Here is a 23390-nt window from a genome sequence, read left to right on the forward strand (position 1 = left end):
CCTAACCTTGTTTATTGGAGAGGAGGAATATATATATGTGTGTGTGTGTGTATTTGCATATGTGTGTATAAAAAAAGTTACAAAGCTTAATGATTACAGAGTGAATGTCATTTAACCACCACCTAGGTGAAAGGATAGAATGTGGCTACCCTTGTGTTTCTTCTTATCCCAACTTCCTTCTCTGCATTGAAGGTAACCACAGTCTTGACATTTATGATAATGGCTTCCTTGGTTGTCTTTATTTTTGCCACCTAACAATGCATTCCTAAACATAATTGATTAGATCTGCCTTTTTTGGTAGTTGGGGGTGTTATATAAATGAGATCATATAATAACTCTTTTTACATGTTGAGTCTTTATTTGCTTAACTTTATGTTTTAAGTTGATCTAAATGCTTATAGTTGTATTTTGTTCATTTTTACTCCTGAATAGTGTTCAGTTGTATTAATATTACATAATTTATACTTTCTGTTCTTGGTAAACATTTGGATTGTTTTCATTTTGAGGCTATTTTGAGTAACACTGCTATGCATTACTCTTAAACCTGTGTCCTGGTGCACATGTGTACGCAGTCCTGTAGTGTATAAACCTCCAAGTGGGATTTCTGAGTCATGGGGTACACATGTGTTCAACTTTGGAAGAAAATACCAAATTGTTATCAAAGTAACTTATTACTCTACACTCCCACCTGCACAGTATGAGATTTCCATTGCTTCCCATAGTAAGGTTTGTTTAAAAGATAGACTGCAGTTTTGTTCCTTGTCTTCTTTGGGGAAGAATCTCAAGTCTTTTCAACTGCCTACCATTCTACCTTACACAGGTATATTGGGGCTGCTTTGGTTATTAAACTTCTATTTTTCAGCCACATTTCCTTTTTCTACTTATATTCTGTCTCTTGGAAAAGAAAGCACCACTGAATTCTTTATCAGAAACCAATTCAGTGGACCTCATAGAAGGAACAGGAAAAAAAAAAAAGAATAATAATGGAAATTTCCTGGAAAGATATCCTCTGTCAGTTTAGCTATGCTGCACAAATGTCCCAGATACAGGAATAATTTTCCTTTTTCCAGGTTATAAGAAATCCAATCCACATGCCAACCAAACACACAAGTTTAACCAAGTGTTTCTCACAGATGCTACTCTAGGATTAGTAATGAGGGCTAAGCAGGTTTAGTTTGTTAGAGGATTAAGTAAGCCTCAAGAATGAGAGATTCTGAAAGCATTTTTGTCTGATGTTCAGAACAGAGTCCAGCACATAGTAAGCGTTCAGTAAATATTTGTTGATTGTTCAGTGTGTTTTGTGTGTCAAATGTCATTCCTAAATATTTCAATGAGAAGTCCAGTGACTTTATAGGTTCTTGAATCTGTAAGGCATGAAAACTTTTGACTGTTACTATAGTCAGAATTTCAACACTCCTAAATCAAGCACCTGGCTCACTCTTTTCTCTAGACTACATGCACTGGCCTGAGCGTGTGATGGGTTGAAAAGTCCCAAAGATGGACTTGCCAAAGATGCAGATCAAGAGAGAACTTCAGGATCTTTCAATTTTCTATTACATGTTGATTTCACCAAATATAGGTGATTTAAACTTAAGACAGCTACAGTATACAAAAATGACATTTTTGTGTTATTATTCATAGTTCATTAAAAATATTTAGAATGTAACATCCTGTGCCAATCACTGTGTGAAGTGACAGAGAAATAACACTGAATAAGATAAAGATAGTCTCAACATTTTGGTCTAATGTGAACCTGATAATAAGAATGTGGTAATTGAGTCAGAGCCATGATGGAGGAAACGAAGTGGTCTAAGAGCATGAAAAGAGTGTATAAAACACATGATGGAAATGGGGGAAGGCTTCCTGGAAGAAGAGATATTTAAGCAGAGACAGGAAAGAGAAGTAGGAGTTTACCATATGAACAAGAGAGGTAAGAAAATGCAAGGCAGAAGGAAGAGCATGAACAAATGCCAAGAGGCAAGAGAGAACAAGAAATTGAAAAATGTTCAGAATGATTGGAGCACAGAATATATAAGAAGGTTGGGAGAGATAAGGCTAGAGCGGAAATCAGGAGCAAGATTATTGAAAAACTACATCAAGGGGTTGAGAGCTGTGGGATGCTAGAGGAAGATTCTAAGGAGGCAAGTGACAAAGTCAGATTTGGATTTAGATATATTATCATAATCTAAGCCTGAAAAGATGATGACCTATGCTAAGCAAATGATAGAAAGAAATGAACTATATTTAGGAGGTGCAATTGATAGGAATTGGTGAAGAGCCCAGGGTGAGAAGAAGGAGAATTTAAGAAAGCTAGTTTGGCAGTTGGGTGGGATGATTTACGGAGATAGAAAACATATGGAAGAGCAGTTTGGGGAAGGGGGTAGACTAGTTGGGTTTTGTTTTAGTTGTGTTTGAAGTGCTGGTGAATGATACAAGTGAAGAAGTGTATAGGGCAGATAAAACTAAGGAAAATCTATGAGTGACATATGTAAAGTTAGGTACCCTTGCAGCCACTGAATTTATAGTAGAATATTGGGGCTGTGTTAAAAATGCTAGAGGAAATGGATTTGGTAGATATTTTTTATGGTCCCATCATGGGCTTACATTGATTTAATCTTCTGTCCTGGCTTCCTGGCCATACTTGCTGAACATCAAAACCTGGTGTTTGTCATGAAGCAGATTACAACTGCTAAAATCCAGATCCTTTTCTTTCTAGGCATCTCCCTGGGCTACATTTCAGAGGAAACTGGAAGACAGTAGTAATGGAAGTCATAATGCTTGTTGAAAACAATACAAACAATGACAACTAACTGTTTAAGTATTTAGGAAAGGGTGATGTCTCATGTCCTGTATAGCTGCTGCAGGCACACAAACAGTTCCATAAGTGCCTCCTGGAACCCTAACTCATCCCTGCAAACTTAGGTGTTCTCCCGGGAAGGTCCAGCCTAGACTAGAATGATGGTAGCTCTTGCAGAAACATAAGTTAGGTTGACGTGTATGGCTTTTGAAACATATTAGACCTTTGAATTCAAAGCATGCTGAGCTTCTTGAAACCCCAACCTCTTCTACATCCCCCACTCCTTTTTAGAGTACTGAAGTGATTTTCTAGTTTGGCAACAAACGTCTCTGTATCTAACTCAATTGGTCAGAGATTGAGCTAAGGAGAGACTTTTTTTTCTTTTTTTTTTTTCTTTTTGGTATGTAAACCTCACAATAATCCTATGAGAGGACACTGGGGATGAGAGAAGTTAAATAGCTTTCCCAAGGTCACAGAGCCCACATTCTTTAGCAACAGTGCTATATTGGCTCCCGTTTTCTGTCTAATATCTTAATCTTGATGGTGTCAATAATTACCACAAAAAATAACTAACATGTATCGAACATTTATTATGCCCCCAAAACTCAAAATATCTTGCAAAGATTTGGCATTTAATCTCCACAACAGTTTTACAAAGCACTGTTGTCTCCACTGTTGAGATGGGGATTCTGAAGCCCAGAGAAGTTAGCACCTGCTGAATGCACACAGGTAACCAGGATTTGAACACAAAAGCCTGACCTCAGAATCCTCTCTGTGATCACTCCACTCTGGTTGGGGTAACCTCTCAGGTTCCTCTCCCACCACCCAACCCCCTGCTGCCACCTGTTCAAAGAGTCAGTGATTTGTTTCTGTACCATGGAGCCTTATCACATTTTATTTCACATAAGTTACACCATTAAAAGTATGGTTTTGAATGGTTGTGTTGAGTTTTCTGGTTTAACAGGTTTTTGTCTAGCTTAAGCATTGGAAGTAGTTAAGGAAGAAGCAGATAGAGCCAGAAATAGGCTGGCCCAGGGCCAAGTTGAGGTAGTGAGATTTTTCAACCCTGAAGGTGCAGAGATAGGGCTTCCCACTCCACAGCTTGGGAGACAGCCTGGTGCCTCACCATATAATAGAAGCCACCTTTGCCAGCAGGGGTCTCTGCTTCACAAAACAATATCCTATTGGCTCTTCTTTTAGATCCAGAAACAGGAGACTGGATTTTATTCTCAGTGCTCAGGAGGAACACGAGAACCCAGATTTACTAGGACAAAAAAAAAAAAAAAAAAAAAAAAAAAAAAAGGCACAAACAAAATGAGACAATATTTTACCTTTCTCTGGCTTTTTTAAAAAAGATTTTATTTATTTATTCATGAGAGACACACACACAGAGAGAGAGAGAGGCAGAGACACAGGCAGAGGGAGAAGCAGACTCCATGCTGGGAACCTGACATGGGACTCGATTCTGGGTCTCCAGGATCAGGCCCTGGACTGAAGGTGGAGCTAAACCACTGAGCCACCAGGGCTGCCCCTGGCTTTTTTTTTTTTTTTTTTTTTAACTTAGAAAGGATTAGTAACAGGCAACTATAATTCCAAAAATTTTTTAAGATAGATCCTGAGTATGATGCCCCCCAAGTCTCCAAGCTAATACACTAAACTTGGAAATGTACATTTGGCATGCTTTTTTTTGTACTTGTACTCTAGCTATCTGATCATCCTCCATTTCGACAATATTTTTGTCCTGCCCTTCCATCCCCTCCCTCACCCCAATTCAGGCCTATCTATTTTGATTCTGTACTCTTCTCCAGACCTTCCCTGTCTTCTGCCTTCTGCCAAGGCACCCCTGTTAATGCTAGCACTTTGCCAGTAATAGCCAACTTGAAACAATGTAATACCTTACCTTCTCAGCAAAAAAGGTACTTGGCTGTGGAACAAATGTATCAACTATAGTGCAATTTAGTGGCTGGAAAATAGAAATAAAGGAAGAGGAAAGAGAGAAAAAGGAAAGTAAATTCCTCTATGTGGTGTGATACGTGCTTTCATCTGTTACTCTCTTAATATTAGGCTTAAGAAGCCTTAGTCCCCACCAGTTAGCCTGAGCTCTGCTGAGAAAGTTCAGAGCCCTGAATCTTTGGTCTTGATAAGGTAGATATATTATACTCCCATTACAAGATTATCTGGGAAACAAGTGTATATGAAGCTGTATGTTCATCTTCATTCTTTTTCTCCACACTACCCACCCTGTGTTAAAATACCTTCCTCCCAGGCTCTCACTTAAGCCCTGCATTTACTGACAAAACCTCTGCAGCCTGTGAGTGGGAGGGCTGGGGCAGAATGTAAAGAAAGGAAATAAATAATGGATGATAAGTTTGGCTGGTGACATATAGTTGCAACAGCAGCAGAATCTGCAGGAGTTTAAATGCAATTCTGCAGATCTGAAGAGCTCTTCAGTACAAGAGAAGGGAAAGAAACTCTGGCTGTCTTCAGCAGCTCCATAATTATAAACCCACACTTCACAGTTATCATAAGGAAACTAGCACAGTCCCACTCCAAACATTTGTGGTGGTCAAAGGTGTTATCTGAAGTGCATGAAAAGAGTTACCTGATCAAAAAAAGTTCTCAGCCTGAAATTCCCAACTCATTCATCAAAAAGTGATAGTTCCTTGGTTCTAACATTATGATGCCAAGGGAATAATATCATATGAGTCAGGTACTCAAATTCAACTGGTTTGAGTAAAAAGAGTTCATTAAAGGCTATGGACGGAGAGAAAGACAACAGCAGGATAATGAACTAAGAGGCTACAGGCCATCCTTCCCCAGAGAGATACCGTATTAACAATATACTGACAATACTTTTATGACAACTCTAGAGACCAGATAAAAAGCTACAGCACTCAAGGCATTGTAAAACCAAGAAAGAGTTCCAACATAAAGGGTATGGAAATTTGCAGTATTTGACTCGCCCTTCCCTCATGCAGAATAATGCTGAGCAACTGGGAGGAAATCCCTCAGACCATCAGGATAGAAACAAAAGAGTGGACCATGTGCCCAACATTTTAGTTTGTCCAGGGGTTGCCTGAGTGACTGGTTTCTATCTTGCCTGACTTGGACCATTTAAGAAGCTGGTACTCATTTAGAAGCCACTGAAAACAGAGATGAGAGCATGCCAGAGCTGCAGAACCACGGGTAGACACCATGGAGAGCAATAGATTAGAAAAGGTTCAAGGTGTCCTAGAATCTGCAGCTGAGCTGATTGGTGAAAGTCTTCTCCTGCACAAAATGAGTAGACAAAGACCAGCACTGCTGGGAGAAGTGGCTGCTTCTTTAAATGCCCAAATCCCAAGAAAAGATTATAAGGCAAACAAGAAACAAAAATAAAACCCCAGAAACTGACCCCTTAAAAAAATCTATGAGCTGTCCGACAATGAATTTAAAATAACTGTCATGAAGATGCTCAATCAGCCAAAGGAGAACACAGACAACTAAATATCAGGGAAATGGATAAAATGAGAATATCAACAAAGAGATGTAAACTATAAAAAATAACCAAACAGAAAAGATGGAGCTTAAAAATTCATTGAGGGGAGCTCAATAGCAGACTTCATAAAGCAGAAGAAAGAATCAGTGAATTTGAAGACAAGTCATTTGAAATCATTGAGTCAGAGGGGTAAAAAGAATGAGGAAAAGCAAAGAAAACATAAGGTGCTTATGGGACACTATCAAGAGAACTAATACACATATTAGGGAATCCAGAAGAAGAGAGAACGGAGTTGAGAGCTTACTTGAAGAGGTAATGGCCCCAACTTCTCAAATATGAGGAAAGAAATGGACACACAGATTCAAGTAGCTTAAAGAATCCTGCTATGAACAGGCACCTGGGTGGTTCAGTTAGTTAAGTGTCCGACTCTTGATTTCAGCTCAGGTCATGATCTCAGGGTTGTGAGATCAAGCCCTACATCAGGCTCCAGATGGCATGAAGCCTACTTGAGATTCTCTCTCCCTCTGCTCCTCCCCCAACTCATGCTCTCTCTCTCTCAATAAATAAATCTTTTTTTAAAGTGAACTATGATAAATCCAAAGAGAACCACACTAAGACACATTACAATCAAGCTGTTTAAAATCAAAGACAGAATCTTGAAAGCAGCAACAGAAAAGTAATTTGTAACCTACAAGGGACCTTCTATAAGATTATCAATGGATTTCTCTGCAGACAGTTTATAGGTCAGAACAGAGTGGCATGATATACTCAGAATTCTGAAAGGAAAACAAACAAACACAAAATTGTCAGCCAAGAATACTGTATTCAAAAAAAAAACTGTCCTTCAAAAATTAGGGAGAAATTAAAACTTTCTCAGATAAACAAAAACTGAGAGGATTTTTACCACTAGACCTGCTCTACAAGAATTATTAAAAAGAGTCTGAGTTGAAATCAAAGGAGAGTAGACTGCAGTGAAATATATAAGATTCTCTGGTAAAGGTAAATGCATGGACAAATATAGAAACCTGTACTATTATAATATTGTACATAGAATTTAAATGACAAAAATATTTAAAAATAACTATAAATTTATGTGAACTCATATACAGTAATAAAAATAGAAGTTGTGACAAAGTAAAAGTGGAGGGGTGGTGTTGTAAAGGAGTGGAATTTTTATATGCAATTGAAGTTAAGTTGTTATGAGTTTAAAATAGAATGCTATAACTTTAAGATGTTTTATGTAATTGCTGAGGCCACAAATAAAATATTCTGTGAGATATCTAGTCAAATTCATAAAACTAAAAATGGAAAGGTAATTACCAGGGGCTGGGAGGAGGGGGGAGGTGAGTCTTTTAATGGGTATAGAGTTTCATATTTGCAAGATGAGCAAGTTCTGGAGATCTGTCTCACAGCAATGTGAATATACTTAACACAATTGAAAATAGACTTTAAAATGATTAAGAGGGTATATTTTATATTTTTTACCACAATAGAAAAAAAAGACTATAGGAGGTGAGGGGAGAGTTAGTGTTTATTGGGAATAGAGTTTCAGTTTTGCAAGATGAAAAGATTTGGGAGATGGATGGTGGTGATGGTTGTATAATAATGTGCATGTATCTAATGCCACTGAAATGTATACATAAAAATAGTTAAGATGGTAAATTTTATGTTTTGTGTATTTTACCACAATTTTTAAAAATGCACTAAGTCCAAAATAACCAATGAGTGTGATTATATCAATGAATACACTTCAACCTAAATTGTGTTCCACTTTCCCTGGCATAGCACATTCACAATCCATTACATAATATTCCCAAAGATTTGCCAATAGAAATGAATGAAATACTGCCCAAAAAACTGCTATTGGGTAGGTTACAGAATCACCAGGGCTAGATTCAGGGCTACACAGGCAAGAACAATGTCCCCAACTCATGCCATGAAATAAATGAACAATATTGGCAGCACAAGGCACTGGATACTGCCACCTGACCCCTACCACTAGATTCTGTCATTGACAACACTTGTCAAAAGCAGTCCACACCTTGTCCCCCCATAAGACTAGGAACCAAATGAACCATAAAGTAGCAATCAACAAAATAATTTTATTAGCATATTAGCTTCAAAGCAATGTTCTAGGAACTAATGATATTGTAACACCTTAAACATGCATTGATAATATTTTTCATTTTTACAATGAGGAGGTTAAATTTACAGAAAAAAAAACCCGAAAACCTAAAGAGCTTTGAGTTTCAAATTCCTTTCAATGACCTGAATTTCACCTGACCTTTATGATAAAAATGCATGCTTTTATACATATCGTAATCAATAGTTAGCTTAACTCATTTTTTTTAACATAATATAAACACCCTCTGAAGTTCTAGCTAGTAGCTACATACAATAAAAAAAAAAAATAATACCTACTTCTCTCTTGAAGTAGCTAGCCCTCAAAATGTTCCTTTAATATATACGCCCATGTGTAGTCCCTACCACCTTGTACCAGGGTTAGTCTGTGTGAACAACAGAATATGGCAGACATGATGGTATGTCACTTTTGAGATTAGATTTTAAAAGACTATGGCTCTCTTAAATCTCTCACTCTGGGGGAAGCCAGGTGTCATACCATGAGGATACTCAAGAATCCTATTGAGAGACCTACCTGGTAAGGAATGAAGATATTCAGCCAACAGATAGCAAAGAATGGAGGCCTGCCAACATGGATGTGAGTAAGCTTGGAACTGAAAACTTCTCCAGTAGAGCCTTCAGATAATGACTTCAGTGCCAGCCAACAGCTTGACTGCAACTTTCTGAAACACCTTGAGTCAGAAATACCCAACTAAGATGCTCCCACTGAAACTGTGGAATTGTTTAAAAATAATAAATGATATTTTAAGCTGCTGAGTTTTGGGATAATTTGTTATGCAGCTGTACATAGCCAGTACATCTCTCCAGCAATTCTGTAAGGGAAATGTGTGTGTGTGTGTGTGTGTGTGTGTGTGTGTGTGTTTCAGAAAAAGCTGTTAAAATATTAAATGCTTGCTGACACATATGTAAAATTATGAGAAATGGAACAATGACCAAAAAATGCATACTCATAATCTCACATACCAAAAGCAGAGCCCCTCTCAGCACTTGATCAAATAGGCTGCTGCCAAATAGGTAGATTTTTGAGAGTAAAAAGGTCCAGATTAGTTCCAAATAGCTTACCCTACTAACCTGAAATTTTACCAGTAGAGATAAATTTCACTGGGTCTTATAGTATCAGGTCTTTGAGAGTCTTCTGGAAAGCATAACATCTTAAAATAGCATTCACCATAAGGTCATGACAGGGAATAAAAGCTAACTAATGATTCATCTGAAGAGATTTATAACATGGAGACTATTTACAAAAGTGTGGGCATGGTTATAGGAACCAAGAAAGAATGTTGAAGCTTCCAGAGATTAGCCAGCTATGGAAGGTATTTGGGCAAAAGGCAAGAAATTGTGTTAGGAGAGTCCACTGACAGGTGGACCCAGAAGTAGGGGGGCGACCAGTCATAACTATTGTAATAAGAGGACATAGCCACCCCAGAACCATGGTGTCAAGGCAGGAAGGAAATGGGAAAGAAATGTATTAATCTCTCTCTACTCTCATCCTCCAGTCTCATCATGTGGATGCTTTCCTTTGGGCAAAGCTGACCGGAAGCAAGAGGACAAAGGAGCCCACTTGGTACATGAGGTCAGTCTTCCAGGGAAAAAGCCAGACAGAAAAACAGCAGAGAATGGATGGTGGGGTAACACAGCAGCAGAGCATTTTCAGACTCTTAAAAAATCTTAAAAATCATCTAAGCCAGTCCACCAGCCTGTGTAAATTCTCTTAGTTTCATCCCTAGAGCAGAAGTCCAAAAATTCCAAAGGTGGCAAAAAGCATGGCTTTTGGAGTCCAGCCAGCCTTCCAAACTATGTGATCTTGGGCAAATTACCTCACCTTTGAAAATCTCAGTTTTCTTTTTTTGTAACATGAGCATCATGATAACCTAATAGGGTTATGGTAAAATTAAATAATATCCAGAGAGGTGAGGAGATTTATAATACTTATAATTTAATATACATAGGTAGGTAGGTAGACAAATTGGGGAGTGATGCATGAGAAACAAGTAACAGTGAATGCCCATTGGGAAGAATTTTGGAGGAATGAGTCTAGGGTAGAAGGAAAATTTAAGGGAGTCCCTGGTGGCTCAGCAGTTTGACGCCTGCCTTTGGCCCAGGGCGTGATCCTGGAGTCCCAGGATTGAGTCCTGGGATCCAGTCCTGCGTCGGGCTCCTGGCATGGAGCCTGCTTCTCTCTCCTCCTATGTCTCTGCCTCTCTCTCTCTCTCTCTCTCTCTCTGTGTCTATCATAAATAAATAAATCTTTAAAAAAAAAGAAGGAAAAATTAATTTTTATTATATGCTCTTTTATGGAAAGTACTGTTGGAATTTTTTCCATATATATGTACTATCTTAAAAAAAAACCTCCCTTGACACCAACAGTCTTCCTAGTCTGTGTCTCATATTCTGCTGCTTATTCCATTTATTCCACAACTATTACTTACTAAAATGCTTACTACTATACTAGGTGTAGGGTTCCAAAAAATTAAAATACCACCCCTGCTTTCAAGTGGCCACAGTTCAGTTGCAGGGACAAAAAAGCAGGCGGATAATCATCATGCAGAGTAGTTAAGTGTTTATTTAAAATTTAAAGACACACACACACACACACACTTAAACTACCCCCTCTTTGGTTGCATCTATCACATTCTAACATCCTACATAACTTGTTTATTTGTGGTGTTTATTGTCAGACTCCCTCCACTCCAGGAAGATGAGAATTTTTGCCTGTTCTGTTCATTGGTAGATCTCCAATGCCTAAAATGGTGAAATTTTTCAGTAGATGTTTGTTGAAAGAATAATTGCTATGTAACATAAAAGCATGAAAAAGGAACTACCAGAGCAAAGCATAAGGAACACTGAACTTGGGGCAACTGGGTGACTCAGTAGTTGTGTGTCTGCCTCTGGCTCAGGTTGTGATCCCAGAGTCCTGGGATTGAGTTCTCATTAGATTCCACACAGGGAGCCTGCTTCCCTCTCTGCCTGTGTCTCTGCCTTATATCTCTGTGTCGCTCATGAATAAATAAATAAAATCTTAAAAAAAAAACCCACTGAACTTGTATATGGAGGTCAGCAAGGCTTCACAGGAGAGATGACAAATCTTGAAGCAAGCCTAGTGCCTTTGACTGAAAGACCTAATATTTTAAGAGCAAGCAAACAAGAAATACAGAGAGATGAAATACAGAGAGATGAAACACACAGGAAAGTCAAGTCCCAAGGCACAGAGATATAAGAGAGAATGTATATATGCAGAATCAAACATATGGCCATAAATATTGGTTGCTGGTAGTTGTTTATGTTGGCTGGGTGATGGGTTCTTGAGGATTTGTTATACTGTTCTTTCTTTATGTTAAAATTTTCCATAACATGAAGTTAAGAGTCAATGAATAACTAAACTCTTTTTAATGAGTATAAAAGAATTTTAAAAATGTATGTGCTGTAAGCAGGGGGGCATAGCTATATTTACCAGCCACATGTAGCAGCAGCCAAACTGGGGTGGCAATAGGCGTGAGAGAGAGAGGTAAATACCTGACAAGGAATATATAAATCAACAGTCTTCTAACTGTAAATGACAACTCAAACTAGCTCAAATATAAAAAGGAATTCATTGGTTCACATACTAGGGAGCACAGGGTGTACCTGGCCTTAAAAACTACTGGATCGAAGAACTCTATTGATACCACCAGAGCTCTGTCTACCCTCATATCCTTTTGCCTCTGTTCATTTTTCAGATACTCCTCCAGGTGGTGGGAGAGATAGCCATTGATAGCTTCCACCTCAAATCCTCCCAACTTAAAGAACTTTTCTCTCCCAAGGACTGGATGTAAATCTCCTGGAAATCACTGATTGTCTCTATTTGGATCTGATTCCCCTTCCTTAACCAATCACTGTGGAACAGGGAGATGAAATAATATGATTGGCCAAGCCTGGAATAAGTGGTAGCAAGTTGGGGGGAGGGGAGACAAACCTCAGACACCATGACTGATAGCTTCACCAGGACCATATGGAATAGGGGAAGGAAGGGTCCCCTAAGGAAGGGATGCTAGTGGATCCAAAAAGCTGACATATTGGCTCCCACAGAGGGCCAAAATTGATATTGGGTATGAGAAGGTTGTGGCATGCTGAGTGGATTGAGCAGTAGGAAAAGGTAGGGATAGGTAGAGAGGCCTTATTTTTCTAAATAAGGCCAGATTGGAATTATTAAATTAATTATTAATGTCTAGACTGGAGAAATTTGTTGTTTGGTTGGGGGTGAGTGGACAGATGTGGGAAGAATGAAAATACGAAGCTCATATTAGCCTCCTATGGCTAATGCTACATTTGGGCATGAAGTGGTTAAATATCTCCCATTTTTCCATAGGGGGATGATTGAAGATTCAATATGGATAAATTCTGGTGATGGAAATGCTGTAATTTTCTCAGGTAAATTGTGAAGTTGAATGCAATTAGAAAAACATCCCCAAAATAGCTTTGGTTTGGTTGGCATGTGACCAAACCCTGAACAGCTTAGATTAGTATAAAAGAGATTCAAATATATGTCTTTCGCATATGCTTAGGAAACTGAGCTGAAAGGAGAGGGAAGCAGCACATGCCATCTGTTTAGGAGCTATGTAAGCTTCAGAGCCTGAAATGGTGAAAGCAGGAAAGGGGCTTTAGTCTCTTAAGACCAGTAGGCAGTGAGAAAGGCATAGGCTCAGAGAAGCAGAAACAAGGTCAGAACCCAGGACAGAATCTGAGGCCCATAAAGCCAGCAGGAGCACCATGCCTTCTGCTGTGTACCATACCAAGTGCTTGCCACAAAATAGCTCCACATACATCTTCTCTAAGAAACCTCCCTACGTATCCCAGCAGTAATGAGCTATTCCATTAGTGGTAAGGTCATCCATAGGATTCACTGGCTCTCGCCCAGAGCTTACCTGTTAGGGATGAAAGGGGAGGTTTTGATGACATTGAGCCAAAGGACCTCAAGTAGTAGAAACCTACTGTGGGTCACTTACCTTTCTCCCCTGTGAGGTTCACCAGCACACAGTACGTTCAAGAGCCATCGACAGATGAGAAGTCAAAATACTACTTTATTTTCACCTGAATAGATGCTGAATTTCTTAGTGCAGAGCTCTCTTGTGAAAACAAAGTCAGAGCAAGCAGCTGACAGTAAAGGCCTGCCCAAGCCTCTCCTTCCCCACTACACACCAAAATCTTCTCACACTCTGTCCTGCCATATTGGATCAGAAATGGAAGCAATAAAAAGTATGCTCATCTATGCAACTGAAGAAGAGAAAACAAGATGGCCAGATCCCCAAGAGCAGGCCTTGGTTTAGCATACCTATTCCTGCTGCAGGAAGTCGAAGAAAAAGCTGCATGGAGGTTCCTAGCCCTGCCCTTGTTCAATATGGCCCAATTAATTTCCTGGAATCTGACCAATCTAATGAACAAGTCCTCCCTGGGAGAAGACAAAGGTCCGGAGAGAAGGGGAGAGATGAGAGTGCTCTTTTCTCTAAATACTTGCTCCTCAAAATGTGGGCCCTGGACCAGCGGTATCAGCATCATCTAGCTTGTTAGAAATGCACAATCTTGGGCCTCGCCCTAGATGAACGGAATCTGGGAATAGCATTTTAATAAAATCTCCAAGGGATTCACATGCACATTAAAGCTTGAGAAGTATTGAGTTTCCGAATCCTAAATCCATGCCCAAATTGTCATCTTGATCTTTGCTTGCTTCCAAAAGTATTGCTCCGCATATGGTCAAGAGTTAATGAAAGGATGTTTGAGAAATTCTCTTTGGCACCTATTTAATTCCATGTGAAGGGAGAAGCTCATTTCTGAGAAACCAGCACACGTTCACCAGTGAGTGGCTTAGAGACAGAAGCACACTGAAGACAAGCAAACAAAACAGTTGTAGACACACACACAGCTCCGCAGAGTAGGACAGATGGGCATAGTAAATTTCCTGTCACTCCATCCCTCCACCCATAATATTTTCTCCCTTCCTCACTCATGCTCTCCTTCATCCAAGCTACTAAGAAGCTTTTGTGTTGGGCTCTGTCTCACACACAGTATAGAACCACATGCATCACATGTCTCTTGCAGCCCAGTCCTCAAACCCAAAATCTAAGAATGAGATACTGCACCACTAAGCCAGGATATGGTAGGATAACAAAAAGCAATTTGGCACAGCAGTATTTGTCACCTTTAAATAGTTGTGACTGTCACGACCCAACGCATACCTTAGTTCCAACAGTACCAAAATCCCAGGCCTGGATCTTTGTCCAACATTTGCCTGAGTAGGAAGAGCACTCAACTCCCAATTTCCTCTCTTTGCTCTACCTGATATAATACCTTATAGTAAAAAGCGCCACAGGCTGACAAACATTTATGGATTAACAAGTCTGTCATCATATTATTAGGGGATCCAATAATGACAGGATTTAATGAATAATGATTAAATTACCATCTGCTGAGCACTTATAATGTACTTGACCACAACCTTATGAAGTAAGTAGTATCCCCATATAACAAGTGAGGGAATTTGAAGTTTTCAGAAATTGAGTAACTTACCCAGGAAGCAGCAAAGATAAAAACCCCACGTACATCTTAAGTACAAAGCCTCTCAACCACTACAATAATATAATGTTTCAGTTGTCAAAAAACACTGCGAACTCCCTGTGTGGGTAAAGAATCATTTTCCTTCTCTGGGGCTAATGTAAGGATTAAATGGGATTAAAGATGTTAACGCACCTAGAAAAGTAAGATACTGTAACATATAAGGTATAATTTAGTATGTTAAGATCATGTCCAAATAAAAGCCCTTGGTACTATACAAATGGCAACTATACATGTAAAAAATGTTCACCCTTGTAACTAAAGTTACCCCAGGTCATTCAATGTACAGTTCTCATTCATCAAATTAGAAAATACTTTTTAAAGTTTAACCCTCAGTGTTGGCAATGATGTTGTGAAACTACTACCTTGCTGGTGGGAGCTTGAGACATTTCATTTTATTTTATTTTTAATATTTTATTTATTCATGAGAGACACAAAGAGAGAGGCTGAGACACAGGCAGAGGGAGAAGCAGGCTCCATGCAGGGAGCCCGACATGGGACTCGATCCCAGGTCTCCAGGATCACAACCTGAGCTGAAAGTGGCGCTAAACCACTGAGCCACTCAGGCGCCCTGGCTTGAGACATTTTAAAAAATCGACATAATTTCTTGTAAGGAAAAATAAATTAGGACAAAATTTTAAGTATAAAAATAGTTGAGAGCATAGATTCTGAAGCCAGATTGCTTGGATTTAAATCCCACTTCCACTACTTACTGGCAGTGTGACCTTGGGAAAGTCTCTGTCTCCTGGTGTCCAAATTGGGGGTAATAATAGTGCCTATTTCACTGGGTTGTTATGAGAATTAAATGAATTATTATATGTAAAGTACTTAACCCAGTGCCCGGCACAAAGAAAGCACTATATATAAGTGGATCTATTATTTTTATTATCTTTGCATTATTTATAATAACAAACAGTTGGAATCAATGTATCTGACCATAGAAAAACAGCTAAGAATACCATGATACACACATAAAATGAATATTACAAAGTCATTAAAAACGAGGCTTTAAAATACTATTTAATCACATAGAAAGTAAAAAGCAGGCAACTGTATATATCACCCCATACCACTCATGTTTGTTAAAAAAAAAAAACACTGTACAAATAAGGATGTGGAGAAAACAAGGGGTGGGAATTACAGCAAAATAGCGGCAAAGAATATATCTGGGTGATGGGGTAGGATTGGGGGTTTCTCCCCATGGTTTCTGGACTTTGCAAACCTAGGGCAATGCTTCTAACCCTCTAACATCTTTGCCCCTTTTTAAATTTTATTTTTTTATTGGAGTTCAACTTGCCAACATATAGCATATCACCCAGTGCTCATCCAGTCAAGTGCCCCCCTCAGTGCCGGTCACCCAGTCACCCCATCCCTCCCCCTCGCCCACCTCCCTCTCCACCACCCCTTGGTCGTTTCCCAGAGTTAGGAGTCTCTCAGGTATCTTTGCCCCTTGACCTCAGCCAGTTCCCAGCATGTGACAGACAGCGGGCACTCAGGCTGCCTGGAAGAGTGAATGAAAGAATGGACCCTCCGGAGGAAGGGCACGGAACGGTCCTGTAAATGGGAACCGGGTCGCATGCAGCCCAGCCTGATGACCCACGGTAACAGGTGTTTTCCATCTCCAGTATCTGTGATTCATTCTGCACAGCTGCCCGCCCACAGAGGTGTCCGCGGCTCCCAGAAGACAACGCCCCACACCCTCCTGTGCACGGTGTCCCGGACGCCTGGGCGGCCGCACGCGGAGACACACCTGGGCGGCGACAACCTGGGGGAGCCTCTGCCCCCTTACACGTATTGATGCCGACCGCCGCGAGCAAGCGGCTAGGGCTTGTGCCTACGCCCCTTGCTCCCGGCCGCACCTTTCTTTCTAGTTTTCAGTCTATCGGGGGTGAGTCTGCATGCGTCTGCTCGCTGGTGGACCCCCTCGCTACACGCGCACACACGCACACACACACACACACACACACACACACCCTTCCCCCCTGCGTCTCTTTCAGACTAGGCGCGTCTCCGAGGGTTGGGTTGAATGGGCAAGAACCGGGCCGTCTTTGTCATTAATCCTCCCCTCCTTCGGGCGAGCCCAGCTCCTTCCGGGTCAGCGACAGTCGCCGCCACCCCGGTCGGGCCCGCGGTCCCCCATCCCGCTGGCCCCGCGCGCGCGGACCAGGTCGCCACCGCCCGCAGGTTGCCGGAGGGGAGGAGGGCGAGAAGGGCGGGCGGCGCGCGACAGGGGGAGGGAGGGAGGGAGAGAGGGAGGGAGGGAGGGGACGGCAATCCGAGGAGGGGGAGGAGGAGGGGGGAGGAGGAGGGGGAGGAGGGAGAGGAGGAGGAGGGGTGGGGAGGAGGAGGGGGAGGAGGGAGAGGAGGAGGAGGGGTGGGGAGGAGGAGGGGGGAGGAGGGAGAGGAGGAGGAGGGGTGGGGAGGAGGAGGAGGCTTGGTGAAGGAGGAGGAGAAGGGGAGGAGGGGGAAGAGGCGAAGGAGGAGGAGGAGGGGTGGGGGAGGAGGGGGAGGGGGAGGGGGAGGAGGGAGCAGCCTCCGGCAGCCGGCGCGGAGAATGGGAGTGCGGGGCGCCAGATCGCCGCGGGGTGTCAGGGCCGGGGCCGGCGCCCGCCGCTTTTAAACCCGGGAGGGCGCGGCGGCTGCGGCGGGCGGATCGCGGCGCTCGCGGGGCGCCGGGCGGCGGCCGGATGGAGAGGAAGGGCTCGGCGGCCGCGGCCAAGGGGAACCCGAGCCCGCCCGCGCCCGGCGAGGCGCAGCGGCCGCCGATGTGCGCCCCGGGCGGCGGCGGCGGCGGCGGCGGCGGCGGCGGCGGCGGCGGGGTCCCGGCGCGCGGCCAGGCTGGGGCGGCGGCCGAGCCCGCCGAGTTCATCCGGCGGGCGCACGAGTTCAAGAGCCAAGGGGCGCAGTGCTACAAGGACAAGAAATTCCGCGAAGCCATCGGCAAATACCACCGGGCGTTGCTGGAGCTGAAGGGGCTGCTGCCGGCGCCCGGCGAGCAGGAGCGGGACTCGCCCGCGGCCCCCCCCGCCCGGCCGCCTCTCGGAGGAGCAGAGCAAGACGGTGGAAGCCATCGAGATCGACTGCTACAACAGCCTGGCAGGTGAGCCGCGCCGCGCCGGGCCCCGGCCCCCGCCCCGGCCCCCGCCCCCGCCCCGGCCCCCGCCCCGGCCCCCGCCCCCGCCCCGGCCCCGGCCCCCGCCCCCCCGCCCCGAGCTGCTCCGGGAAGGAGGCCCGGGAGGGGGGCGCTTCGGAAAAAGTGACTTTGGCGGTGATAGCTCCCCAAACTCGGTTGTCATCCCGTTGTCCCTTCCCCCTCATCCGGCGTAAATCTCACCTAAAAATAACTGGACAGACAGAAGGAGCCCCAGCTGGCCTGGTGGCGTCTGCCGCTGCTCCTGCTCGCCGCTGAGCCTGGGTCCACATGCGGGACCCCCACCCACCGCGTGCCAGCGGCCGCTCTCCTCCGGGATCACTGGCACCAGAGCTCGCCCTCACCTTGCCCCCAGCTGACCGCATCCCAGCGGGTACGCTCCTCCCTTCCCCACGTTCCTTCGGCCTCGGTGGCAAAGGGCAGTTTGCTGCGATGCCTTCAGCATCTTGAGCAAGATGGATTCCAGAACGCCACTTTCTTGTCTCTGAGCTTTGCTGGGGCCCCCGGTTGCCAGGTGAAGAGCGATCTCAAAGGGAACCTAGTTGGTTGGGCTTGAGCTGCGGGCAACATCCGCGCTCGCTCGCTCGGTGAAGCCCTGGTCCTCTCCCCAGCTGGCTGCCGGGCCTGCGGAGGAAGGGGACCCAAGGTGGGGATGAGAAAGTGAGGTGTACATTCCAGAGTTCACTTCGGGGATTTAGGTTAAAGTCAAGCATTTTTTTTAAGAATTTACTTTGGCACAGGAAATGTAAAGTGTCTTTAAAAAAAAAAAATCAAAAAACAAACAGGAAGAGCTTGGTTCTTTCCAGGGCCTTCCTGTGAGAAGGTGGGAGATGTTGGCAGGTGCAGTGGCCTTAGATTTGAAAGGCATTCTGTACTCTTCTCTCACCTCGTTTGGTGGGATTTGGGGGCATGCTCCAGCTCCTCTGGCCCAATAAAAGGCCATTACTCCTAGTGTCCCTAACCCTTGAAGTTGCCTAAACTAGCTCTGGACAGTTGGAGCGGAGTAGCTTCAGGAGAGTGACTGGGTGTGGCCGGGGATGGTGAATGTGTTTTGGGCACAGGAAGTTGGGGGATGAAAAAAAAAATATCAGTAATTCTGCTCTGTTACCTTTGAGGTTTTTAGTGCCAGCCTGCCTCTCTGTTCCCATAATGCCATGCCCAGTATCATCTTTAATTGGGCAAAACCCATCCACTTTATCAATTGTAGTTTACAAATGTAAGGGATTAATAGACTAGTAGTAGTAGTTGTAAAAATGGTGGTGCCGATAGCAGTGCTAGTAATAACGGCAGTAGATAAAGTAGTAGTATAGCAAAGGGGGACTATCTCAATCCATCATAATGTACAGCTTGATTCTCCTTATTTCCTGTAAGCCTCTGGCAACTTGCTTCTGCCTGATGAATAGTTAAAGGGGAGAGTGGCCATGGGTGGAGGAAGAGGCACTCTGGATCACTAATGCGGTGATTTCAGAGTGGTAACGGAGTCTTATATTTAGTACTGTCCATGGGCATTCTAGGGTTGCTCTTCACCCCAGGCTTTTGGCTGCTGGCCTGTGGCTAGCACTGCCTATCTCCTACCCGAGGAGTGGTTACATTTCCATGGTGAAACCAAAGATGTGTCCTTGGTCAGGCAAGCCCAGTCAGGGTGGGGCTAGGATCCAGCCAACTCCTCCACCTCCACTCCCACCCCAGAGGCACTTCGGAAAACTTCGGTGGGGAGAGAATGGAGAGTAGTAGTACATTTCCCCTCTGCTATCTTCTCCAGCACTCTCCCCTTCTTCGTATTAATAATTTGTTGTGAGCATGGTGCTAGGCACTCTACATACAATGCACTTTTTCGTCTTTAAAACAACTGGCTAAAAGATGGCAAAGAAAAAAAACCCAAAAAACCCAAGGTTCCAGAGCCTTTCAATTCCAAAATCAAGGTTCTTGCACATCACACTTTGAGCACAAAGTCACTGTCTCTAGGCCTCTCTCTCCCTGAATCCAGTCTCAAGCGGGCTCTAAAGCTCTACACTTGGAAAATTCTGTTTGGAGCTCTGAGCCCTGGTAACCAGGAGAAAGAAATACATTACCTTAGTTCAAAACTCTGATAGGGCTCTTTCTCAATATTTTCAAGTTTCAATGAAAGAGAAAAGAAGAGTAATTACAAGCTGAGCTGTCGTGTCAAAGCCAAAATCTGTATCCTGTATGCAAAATTCAATTGGGAGAAGGGATCCTGGAAGTCACCTGGAGAGGAAGTAGAAGCTTGATGTTGGTTTCCTTTGGGATAATGTAGAAAATCTTTACTACTGTCTCAGAAATCCTAGCTAATAGAAATAATATCCTTTCTTGTTGGATTACAAAAGTAATACATGCCTTTAAAATGTATTTTCTTTCAGAAAATATCAAAAAGTTTAAGGAAGAAATGCAAAATTACTTTTTTTTTTTTTGCAAAATTACTCTTAATCCCACTAAAGATGTATTTCCTCCTTGTATTTTTTTTGTGCATAAATGTAAACTGTTCACAAAGCAAGGACCTCTTGTATCCTACTTTTATTCCCACTTACCATTATATCCGAAGCATTTTTACATCCTATTAAAATATTTTAGTGAAGATTATTTGAAATGGCGACACAAAATTTTTTAAGTGTGTGTTTATGATTATCGTTTGATAGAAAGGGAAGAAAAACTATTATTGTTGTCAGAGCCAGAACAGTGCAGTGTAGTCCCTAAGATACCCTGTTCCCCTGGTGCCTGCTGATAGGAAGGAGACAGCAGCTGCACATTCTTTCTGGCAGAAAGGCAACTGACCCTTCCATCCCGGCTGCAGTGCCAGCTGAGCAGCCCAGCCAGCTCCTGGTGGAAGCAATCTGAAGACGTTTGTGCTCCCAGAGATCTGTCCTTCTGCGCAGCTGTCCATAGAGAGAGATGTTTGGGGTTTGGAAGGAACTTGGACTAGTTCAGAAGGAGCCAGAGGATTAGGCTATGCTACTAAGGCCATCTCAGCACCAAACAAAAGGCTGTTGTGAGGCTTCTGGAGAAAACCTAGGTCTGGTACTCTTCACCGAAGGCTCCAAATGAATAACAAGGGGGCAGCTAGAATGTGCATCATGCCGAAAGACGTTAGTCTAAAAATCCATTTGGATGACTTGAGAGGCTCACATGAAGGGTGTGCAGGCAGTTGTCAAAGTGCCCATGGTTGTGGTCTGTTCTGGCTTGGAGTTCCTCCTGATTAGGAGGGATCTGGCCAGTACTGCAAGACCCCTAGACTTGATTTTACCTGTCTCATTCTTTAAGGAATTAAGACAAGCAAACAAACAAACAAAAGATGTGAGGTATTCTATTCTTTCAGAATTTCATATGACTTTGATAGTGATTGTAAAGATATTCTGACCTGCCTGGGGCAATGTAGGACTCTAATCCCTACCAAAGCTGCAAAGGAAACTTGTATTGCCCTGTTGATAGACTGTTGTTGACCTTGAACAAGACACAGGACTCCCCTGAGGCCCTGGAATGTTTCATGCAGAATCTCTTGAAAGGCAGAGCCTTTTGCTCCACATGGTTTCTATGGGGCTGTGGTAGTCCCAGCTGGTTGTGATCAAAAGGTTGCAACATGTAATGACTTTGTTGGTATTTTCAAATGACAGTCAAGACTCAAATGCCAGGAGTGAAGATAAGTGCCAAGAGGCCGTGGCATTGGATCTGAAGGCTAGATGAGAGTCAGCTTGTGCCTCTATTCTTGGCATACCCTGTGACTTTGGTCAAGACCCTACCACGTCACTTACCCATTTTCCCATCCATTTAGAGCTGTGTTTAAGAGATTTTTGTTGTTGTTGTTTATGTTACCAAAGGGGCAGATAATATCCACTGATTTTATTTGAAGCCCCAGGACAGAGGTATGACAAGGCCTAGAGAGGACACACTGGGAAAAAGCCTGGAATGGACATGTGTTAAAGCCATGGGACCAGGGCTGGCTATATGATTTGTGGGGCCTGGTGGAAAATGAAAATGTGGAGCTCCTTATTCAAAAAGTGGGGGTGGAGGTGGAATATCATTAAAGGTGTTAGAAGATAAAGCTTTTTTCCTTTCATGATTTCTCTCTCTCTTGATTTGACATGGTGCTTTTATTTGCTATTTAATGTCATTACAAGAAAATTAAAAATTTAAATTATTGGCAAGAATTTTACTGTACATCCTCATGTTGCACGATGCTAATTTTAAATGGAAATGTGAAAGTACTTACCTTGTATGTGAAATCACGTAAATTACACAATTCACATTTTGTAGCTTATACAGGCATATGTAGTTTACTCTTACTAAAACAGTGAAAATGCTGACAAAACAAACTCAACTATTTTTATTTCATTTCCTTATATGCATTCTGTCTGCGTGCACTTTCCACCAAGTTTGGCTTTTTAGTGAGGAAGGGAAGGAAAAGAAACTATTCCCTACTTTTACCCTACTCTTTCCTTCCATGTCATCATTTTCAGCATAAGTGGTTGGCTAGTACAGCATGGTAACATAAGTAAGAAAGGATATGATGGGGCTCTAGGTCATTCATGCTTCTTTTTGCTTTCCTTCTGTATTTGAAGCAATTTCTAGGTTGAATGGGAAGCCTGCCTCTTGGGGCTGTCAGCATGTCTGCCTACGTAGTTATAGACCTGACGATCTTATCTTATCCTCAAGCTGGGTCTTGCTGAATTCTCACGCATTGTGGGTCCACAAAATTTTGTGCTCATGGAGCATCATGAATGCTGTATGCAAGAGGGGCTGCAAAGAAAGGTTGTGCCTGTCTCCTCTGCTCATGTTCATGTTCCATTGTTCCATTGAACTTCACTTACAAAACACTATTCCAAAGATAAAAATTGTTAGGAATTTCAAGGGAGCAACAACAGAGCATTAAACCAAATACAGGACCCTTCTGACTACATATGTCACCCACTCTTGAAGTCACCCTCAATGGGGTACCAGAAGATGACTGTGTAGATACATCTAAGGTGGACAAAATTAGATATAGACTCTGAGGCAGGTTCTAAAACAAAGGGTACTTAACAGAAATGGATGTGGAACCAGAGAACCAAGCATAAAGATCAATAAATTACAAATCCAAGAGCTCAGTGGTAAAAAGGACATGAATACCTAGAGACAACTGGTAACCCAGTAGCCAGAAGATAAGTTTGGAGAGTAAGACTTGATCAAAGGAAAGGGAAAGAAGAGAGGCTTCATGCTGAGATGCTCAGCCAAGAGCTTGCCATCTG

General features: G+C 42.9%; 1 protein-coding gene and 1 long non-coding RNA gene across 6 annotated transcripts in view; both read left to right on the top strand.

The window, feature by feature from the left end:
* The window catches only part of LOC106559176, a 32365-nt gene extending 17203 nt beyond the window's left edge, over positions 1–15162 (top strand). For 3 of the 5 annotated variants that reach the window (XR_005363488.1, XR_005363490.1, XR_005363492.1), the window contains 2 exons: positions 9914–9990; positions 12763–15162. This is a non-coding gene — a long non-coding RNA (uncharacterized LOC106559176). Of the gene's footprint in view, positions 1–9913; positions 9991–12133; positions 12741–12762 lie in introns of those variants that run through there. The other 2 variants (XR_005363489.1, XR_005363491.1) reach the window with 2 other exon arrangements.
* Positions 15163–17689: 2527 nt separating this feature from the next.
* Positions 17690–23390, top strand: part of TTC9 (tetratricopeptide repeat domain 9) — a 34086-nt gene continuing 28385 nt past the window's right edge. The window contains 2 exon segments of the mRNA XM_038545106.1: positions 17690–18024; positions 18026–18102. Of these exon segments, the coding sequence (XP_038401034.1) occupies positions 17690–18024; positions 18026–18102 (412 nt within the window).

Source organism: Canis lupus, chromosome 8, assembly GCF_011100685.1.
Source record: "Canis lupus familiaris isolate Mischka breed German Shepherd chromosome 8, alternate assembly UU_Cfam_GSD_1.0, whole genome shotgun sequence".
Lineage (NCBI taxonomy): Eukaryota > Metazoa > Chordata > Mammalia > Carnivora > Canidae > Canis > Canis lupus.